The sequence below is a fragment of the Zea mays genome, chromosome 1 (genome assembly GCF_902167145.1).
Source record: "Zea mays cultivar B73 chromosome 1, Zm-B73-REFERENCE-NAM-5.0, whole genome shotgun sequence".
Lineage (NCBI taxonomy): Eukaryota > Viridiplantae > Streptophyta > Magnoliopsida > Poales > Poaceae > Zea > Zea mays.
The window spans coordinates 294,900,997-294,909,096 of record NC_050096.1 but is presented as its reverse complement, the minus strand read 5'-3'; the positions used below and the strand labels follow the sequence as shown (position 1 = coordinate 294,909,096).

The window sequence follows — 8,100 nt, the reverse complement described above, 5'->3', positions numbered from 1 at the left end:
CTCCTAGCCAGAAGTATAGCATATATGTGGATATAAACTGTATAACAACAGTATAAACAAGGAACGTTTCCAAATTCCACCACCAGATTATAACTTTTAACATATGATTGACACGGTACACGCTCTAACAGCTACCTTCTATCTATGACGTTAAAAAACAAAATTCTTGCCAAAAAAAATTGCAGTGGACGTAAACAATAATCAATCAATTGGGACCGTGACATGTAAGGATAACCTAGCTACACAAAAAGTACCCCGGTACGAATTACAACAGAGGCTTTGTGCAGGTGCCCCGCCCCCATACTAGCAGCTTCACCGCCTCTCTTCATCCACCAAAAAGAATTGGAGATACATTGGCAGGGCACCATCAAAATTCAAAACATGCCCATCCAAAAGCACTTGCAGATGATCCACATTCGGCAGTTTAGCCTCTTCTACAGGCAGATATTTTGTACCATTCTTTAAAAGAAAATAACTTCAACATTGCGTGTATAACTAGTCTGATCTCGAGCGACGACTCGAGTTATAAGAATTCTTGTACAATGGGAGGAGCGAACCCCTTCCCCGCTTCCTTCTACCACCGAAGCATCTCCAGTAAAGAACCCCAAATAATAGCATTATGACAATTGGGACGGCCCATCTGTGCAAAGAATTACATGTTAGACCCAGTTTTTATCTTTTAGTTAGGAGATGCTAGCTTCTTGGTTTTTAAAAAACTGAGAATCTAATTTCTATAAACTGGGTTATAAACTGGTATGTTTAAAACCACCCCAATTTATATATAAACCAGTTTCTTAAAATCTGGATGCTTCTAAACAGGGCTTTAGTCAGACAGAGTAGCATGCCAATATATACAGTTAGGAGCAAGGAGACTACCTGTCCAGATCAAGAATTGGGCTGTACACGATGGTTTCCCAGGAAGAAACAATGATGTGCCAAGCTGGATTATAGTACAGCGATTCCGCTGACCAGAACATTCTCGTGTACGTCTCTAGGAAGATGAACATCACCCAAGCGGCGATTTCAAGTAGGAAGAACTTGATGACAAAGCGCCCGATGACCACCATGACCAAAGAGAAGGTCACCAACCAATTGAAAAGCTTGTTATTGTACTCCTTGATGAAAAGAGCACGAGACTTGGCAAGCATCTAAACACAGCATCAAACTGGAGCTTAGTCCATGGCTCCATGCAAATCACAACAAGTTTTAAAGAGTAAAAGCAACCAAACAGAGCACATACTTGAGTAGAAATCGCAATACCATAGAAGATATCAATGCACAGGATAACTACAGCACGGGTTCCCTCCTTCCACACTAAAGTCTAAACGTGGTTCTTATTATGTTACTGCTTGCGCATCTTTTACTAGCTTATATGTTTATTTTGAAAATTACAGGTAAAAATATATCTTAGTGTGTTATGGGCCTTAAGCCCATTAGGGTTATGTTAGCCGCGGCACTGTTCACGCGTGGTTACTGTAGTATTATGTTGCTTAGCACGTGAACATTGCGGTTACTGTAGCTGTGTGAAACTAGGCCATTGGCGCGTGAACAGTGCTGTCAGATAGGGTTTGTTATGTTGCTTAGCTATTAAGTTAGGGTTACCTCTCTACATAAGGAGGGACAGGGAGTTAGTAGGGATAGGCAAGAAGAATAGATCTGGTTTACTCTTAGGGCCTCCTACGGGAGGGCTGAGTACCATGACTATCTTGCGAGTGCATCGCAGTTCACAACATAGTGTCATCAGGTACCAAAACAAATCTATCAATCTACAGGGGAAAATTTGCTACCAATATAGAAGTAACTGAATTTCATCATGTGGAGTTGTAGACAGATGAAATGAAACGAAATTTAAGATGACAGCAACCAAAAATAAGAATAAAAGTAGGCTGGTTTGTCGTTGGAAACTAGGCTGCAAATGCATAATAACAGGCAAACCTTTGGTAACTGACATGACAACTGTATTCAGAATTAACAGGCAAACCTTTGACATTCTACGTTCATAGCTTTCTTTTGCAGGTCCAACGCATTCCTTTACGAAACTTTGGTTGCAGTGAGTAAAGCCTGCATTGAATTTTGCCATCGAAGGAAGTTTCAAGACTTGAAGGTGATCCATCTTATCTTCACACTCAGAAAAGCGAGCTTCACACAGCTTTGACGATTGATATTCATTAGCTAGAAGTAAGTTTCTGTACACCTACAAAGTACATCCTGTAAGTATGTAAAACTTATTATCTTCTACAGGTATAAGTTGAGTTGAAGGCATGTAAGAGATGACAGAGTTTCAATGGCGTTCCAAAACCAACGGAAAGAAAGACAGGAGCTACAGCAAGGATATAGGATACCAAAACATTATTCACAACATGCGACAAAAAATTCAACTTGTAGTAGTGACCATTCAAAAAGAATAAAAAATATTAACCTTTTTAATATCATCTTCAAGCTTGAGAGCTGACTGAGCAGCATGATGTTTGCCAAAGTGCTGCTTATCAAAGAGAATTCTAGCATCACCATTTGCCATCTCATGAAGTTTCTGCAGTTTGTCTACCGGTACTGGTAAGCCTAAGCCATCCATTTTCTCCCTGTACGCCTTCAGACAGCGATCAAGAATGGCTTTGTTAAAAATTTCAACTAGAGACCCTGTTGATGGAATTTCGCCTTTATTCAAAGCCTCAAGAATCTGAAACACAGGAGACAGGAGGAAAAGTTACTAATAATTCTAACTGATCGGATACATATCAGCAACCACATCATTAAGTATTTTACCTGCTGCAAGAAAGACACAAAGTCCTTCCCATTTAGAGTTCTGCCCTGCACAATTTTTGGTTTTACAATAGACGAAACAAGCTGCTTTAATTGCTCCCGCCGTTTTACATATAAGGGTTCAAGTTCTTTGTCCTCCATATCACATAATTTTGTTCTTTGAAGATGCGGCTGTATAAACAAAATCAGTGTTCATATGGTTTGCAGGTTACAAAGCACAACGCAGAAGCATGAACATTGATCGGTACAGTACAGGATAAATTGTAGCAATTACATAACTACATAAAAAAAACTCGACCTGCGGGGGGTAAGACAGCCCACAGGCATTATATTAAGACCTCATGCAGATCGAGAAAACCCCCCGAACCCCTGCCCCCACCCATACACAGCGGCACCGTAGCCCATATGAGAAACGACCACGGTCGGAACCGGGCCGTAGACCTGTGCTTTGGCGTGGTATAGACAAGGTGATTTTTTAATCACAACATAAAATTCGCTCTCACAAGGAGTCGAACCCAGGAACTGAGGAGTGCTACTCAGACCACCTAACCAACTCGGCTAGAGGCCATTTCGCAATTACACAACCAAATATAATGTTCTGTTGAGCAGTCAAAGATAAATTAAATAACTGCAAGCTAGATGTTGCAAGCAAATTATCAGAGATGCACCTGAGGCAAGCTAAAAGCAGTGCTGTTGTTCCCCATAACTGCCAACGAATCTCGTATTTGATTGACCTAAAAATACAGAAAGAATTTGTAACAGAGCTTAGAACTAACAACTTTTGGTTCAAAAGTGTATATTACTAGATTTCAATTTCATACACAAACTACACCTCATCAATATATTTGTCACCTGCAGAAATAAATACAAAAAAGAGTGAGACCTTTCTAATAGATGCTCAAATAACACAAAATTAGAAATAGTCATGTTGTTTGAGCTGACCATTATCATTAGGCACCCGTTGAAGGGCTTCATTGACCATTTGTTGAACAGATTTTCCTTCTGTTTCCAATGTCAAAGTGACCACTCTTAGTGATTTTTTTTGTATTAAGCACAGGTAAATATAGCTCACCAATTATAAGAGAGTGATAGGGAATAAGGGCACAACTCCAATGAAATAAGAACTTATATTTTGAACAAAAACATCATGTTATGATGTATTTAATCTACACATAATTAAACACTATAATACGGTAGAAACTACAAATAACAAGTATCAATATAGTGTAACAAGCAGCAGTTATTGACTAATAAGCCCATTGATTTAGCAAGCCACTGTGGGTTAAGTTAGTGCAACATACTCTAACAAGTAACAAATAGTTAAACACTAGAAGTCTAGAAGTACATCAAAGTTTGGATATAGTAGCAGTAGCTTTCACAAGTCTTTTCCAACAGACACCTAGGACACGTAAACGCATATTGATGCCCAAATGAATTGATTACATGCTATTCTATGTGGTTAAGATTACATGCTGTGCATATTGCAGAAAAATTCATAAAGGGTGTCAGTCCAAAGGTTGACATTTTGCATTCTCAAACAAAATGGAACTGTTTAAAATCATAATATGGAGAACCATTCTTGAAGCAACTTACGGAGGAAATCCCTCTGGATAAGCCAGAGAAGCTTTGCTGGCTCAAAAGCAACATCTTGCCCCTGAAGAAACAAGCATTTCCATTAAAAAACTATCCATGTTCCTATTGCAGGCTTATAAGTCACGCAAATGCAGTGTTACCTTCACTCTGCTCACAAACATGCAGCATATAACAAAAAAAGAATAAATGTTAGTTTTCCAGATCAAAATGATTATAACCAAACAGAAAGGCACGAAAAATGAACAAACCTTCCATAGAATTCTTCAGCAATTTCAATGGCAAATGAAAGCCTAGATATATCAGCTTCACGTACCTGCAATGGCCCACAATGAAATTAACCAAGCGACAGCCATTGAGGGGAGAGAAGGTGGGAGGGGGGGGCACCGTCTCAGGAAGGTTGTAGATAAGCACCGAACTTAGGACAGTTGCCAAAGCAAATATCCTACCAAAGAAAGAGAACATTCTAATAGTTAATTATCCATCCTAGAAAAAGTAAATCAGAATGAGCTCTTTTCTAGCCACAAACCTATCATCATACACATTTGATTTCCCAACACTTTCAAATCCTTCAGTGTCTAGATAAATGACAGAAACTTTGGAACCATCAACATCCATCTCAACAGGAGTACCCCAAATCCAAATACCTGCAATATAATAGGAAAAATTGTAATAAATTATTAATAAGCTCTATTAAGAAAAAAGACAATTAACAAAGAAACGAAGTTCTGGAACATCAGGAAACAACCCAACCTTTAGTTTTAGTATCTCGCATATGACCAACTCCAAAACCTGCATTGCCAACATTCTCAAATAGATCTAGTATGCAAACTAGCAAATCCTTTTTTTTATAATATCAGAAACAACATCTAATTACCTTTATCACAAGATAAGGAGAGAAGCTGGTTGAGGAGAAAAGATTTTCCAGATCGATATGGACCAATGACCTGGGTTAACAGCAGGTGGTCATTGAGGTGTCAAATCATGGTTGGTCATGTTCAGTAATGTAAAATACTAGAATGACAAACAAAATACAAATCTTTGGAACTACCAAGTTCAAACTTACACCAACAACAGCAATAGGAGTTTCAATCCTTCGAATTGCTTCTAGACCTTGTTCTGAGAGACGAAGTTTTGTGTGCCCGTGGTCTGGCTCCACTATTGGAAACCTGTAGGTGCATACAGTCAATAGTTGATGGTAGACTCACAATTATCTTCCATCATATGCCCCATTAAATGCTACCTTGAGAAGCATGAATAACAAACATGGATATCAGATATTTCAAATCAAAAGTTCATAAAAATAGTAAGAGACAACTGCGTCTTTTTTTCTAGAAGCCAGATTTCATGACAGGACAGAAGCAAGCAGTCTCACTCGATGGCTGAATACCACATATATCAGTGTGCAGTGAGGTCTTATATATTCAGTGCCAGTATTCATTCAATAGAGGAAGGCACTCCCTCCATAACAAAATATGAGACGCTTTGGCTTTTCTAAATACATTGCTTTTAATATATATCTAGACATAGTGTATATCTAAGTTGTGCATAGTAAAAGGTAGGAATCTAGAAAGGTCAAAACATCTTATAATTTGGAATGGAGAGAGTACTGAGTTATTAACATTTAGAAATCTTGAGGAAGAAACAAAAAAATAACCAGCTTCTGTAAAATGTGTGTGCGCGGGAGAGGGGGGCACAAGCTTAGACAAACTTCACACAAAATTTGCAAAAGTCAAAAAAAAGAAGGAAAAGGAATTCTACCAGCAACTTTTACTAGATCCTACAAAGCAAGCAGCAAGCATATACTTTGGATAGCATACTCATTATTCATATATGACAAATGGGCGTTCATTTAACTAAAGTCTTGGAACTTAGCAATGTTTGAAGCTATTCAAATTACTAGTTTCCGTAAAAGCACCCAAAAATATTCAAACAGCAACATCCCCCAAAGAATAGAACACCCAATCTGCATATGCCAGTCAAACTAATCCAAATTTCAACACTGCTTGAAAGCAGAAACAATTGTGCCACGGCATAAGTAATTCACTGACAAAATGCCATAAAGGAAAATCATATGGCACCTCGTTAACTAAAGAACTAAAGTATCATGTTACAATGTTTCAAAAACCATGTATGTAGTACATCTAAATTTAAGTGTAGCCAGATTGAAATTCATCTTTGATGCTGAGATTTAAAAAACACAAGTGTCAACACTTGATGAACAGTGCAAGGTTGGTTACTTGTCCATTTTGTTTCCTGACATCTCAGATGAATTTCAAACTGAATTGTTGCGGCTATATTTAACTGTACATGGTTTTTGTGGTGATTTTTGAAACATTGCAACATGGTATTTTAGCCAAGGAGGGCACCAACCCCCTTGGGCACCAAATCTGCACTCGTGCCATAAAACATACTTCCTCTTGGCCTTCTCCATATGCAAGCTATCAAGTACCAACCACCTGTCATTCCTCGACATCCCACCAAACTTGTCTACTGCCTTCACACACGCGTGGCATGAGAAACTCATGACACACGATACAATCATACAAGAGACGGCGGAACTGAGATGATAAATTAAACCAGAATTGTCCGAAACTGCAACAGAAGTACGGGTAAGCGGTGAAGCAGAGCGCTTTAGCTCCTTTACGCCACAACACCTCATCATCGCGTGGCATGCACGGCCGGGACGGCGCATGCTTCCACCAGTCAACGCACGGGCAATGCGCGCTACAGACGCAACGAGACATTCGCGCCATCCAACGCGAAATTCGGTTCGACGTCCCCCGCCAAAAGCAACGAGGCAGCGGGAATGGCGCCACAGCACCGACCAGCCATACGGATACGCGGAGCAGAGCCGAGGTACACTTACGCGCGCTCGAGCTCGTCGGGATCAGGATCCCCCGCGGCGGCTCCGGCGGCAGCCGCGACCGCGAGCAGGACCAGCGCCGCCGCGCGGATCCCCGAGGCCCACCGCCCGCGCCCCATCCCCTGCACCGCCCACGAACAACCAGGTCTCCTCGGCCCAGATCTCTGCTTCGGGAGCGGAGGAGACGCCGTAAGCGCCCCCAATGCGGCGAGCGGCAATGGCCGGCGCGGGCGCCGCCGACTGGGCACCGGGCGGCGCGGCGCGGCGCGGGATCTGGGGCTAGGGTTTTGGCGCGCAGGCGGATTCCGGAGTTGCTTCGGCGCGAGGGAATGAACGGGAAGAGCTGGAGCCGCGGGGCGACGAGGTCGGAACTCGGAAGGGGAGAGGAAAAAAATTCGGGGGAGCACGGGGCAGCGAGGGTGATGCGTGCGTGCCGCGAGAAGCCCGCTTCCGTATTTTAAGCGGGCAATTGTTTAGCGCTTTATTATAGCGTCTACTACTATTAATAACGTTGCTAATGGCGTCGACTTAATGGCTCCGTGGGCCCGCATGGCAGTGGGATTTGACGGGGACTGGCTGACTGGGCATTGTGTGGGAGCCACGACCTGGAAACGTGTGTATGCGTTATTCCTGGGGATGGAAGAGCGGACACGTTAGCAGGGCCCACGTGGCGGTGATTGAAAGACCAATAGAAACAGAGCATCTGGTGCTGTTATAGTTGCTGGCGATGCTTCCAGACTTCGAGCGTCTCCGTCGTGGCTGGAAAAAAGCTCCAACTCACGTGCTGGTTCGGGCTCGGAGCACCTTGGCTCGGATCGATTTGACATTCAAAAAGCTTGAGTCGACCATATTTTTGTGGCTTGTGAACAGAGCAAGCAAGCTCA

The 8,100-nt window shown here is 41.9% G+C and overlaps 1 protein-coding gene across 2 annotated transcripts; it reads right to left on the bottom strand.

Annotated features, from left to right (window-relative positions):
• Positions 1–14: 14 nt before the first annotated feature.
• Positions 15–7,664, bottom strand: LOC100272397 (Guanylate-binding family protein). 2 transcript variants are annotated; one of them, XM_008668241.3, is made up of 17 exons: positions 7,220–7,664; positions 5,417–5,519; positions 5,228–5,297; positions 5,104–5,142; positions 4,880–4,997; positions 4,738–4,795; positions 4,602–4,666; positions 4,494–4,512; positions 4,354–4,414; positions 3,703–3,762; positions 3,593–3,612; positions 3,429–3,494; positions 2,764–2,931; positions 2,420–2,677; positions 1,982–2,194; positions 877–1,148; positions 15–640 (listed from the first exon to the last, which is right to left on the bottom strand). In XM_008668241.3, exons 1-17 carry the CDS (start codon positions 7,333–7,335, stop codon positions 496–498), a joined length of 1,851 nt encoding a protein of 616 aa, XP_008666463.1. In that variant the 5' UTR covers positions 7,336–7,664; the 3' UTR covers positions 15–495. The 2 variants fall into 2 exon arrangements, with proteins under 2 accessions (XP_008666463.1, NP_001346542.1); NM_001359613.1 differs by having other exon boundaries at positions 169–640; positions 4,494–4,500; positions 7,220–7,538.
• Positions 7,665–8,100: the final 436 nt, after the last annotated feature.

Bases quoted from the DNA above. Each gene is read 5' to 3' on its own strand.
- LOC100272397 (XM_008668241.3), bottom strand. From the start codon at position 7,335: ATGGGGCGCGGGCGGTGGGCCTCGGGGATCCGCGCGGCGGCGCTGGTC. The intron at 4,796-4,879 runs GTTTGTGGCTAG...TTTCTTTGGTAG, and splicing joins TCAAATGTGTATGATGATAG to GATATTTGCTTTGGCAACTG. The intron at 641-876 runs GTAGTCTCCTTG...TTCTTTGCACAG, and splicing joins CCAATTCTTGATCTGGACAG to ATGGGCCGTCCCAATTGTCA.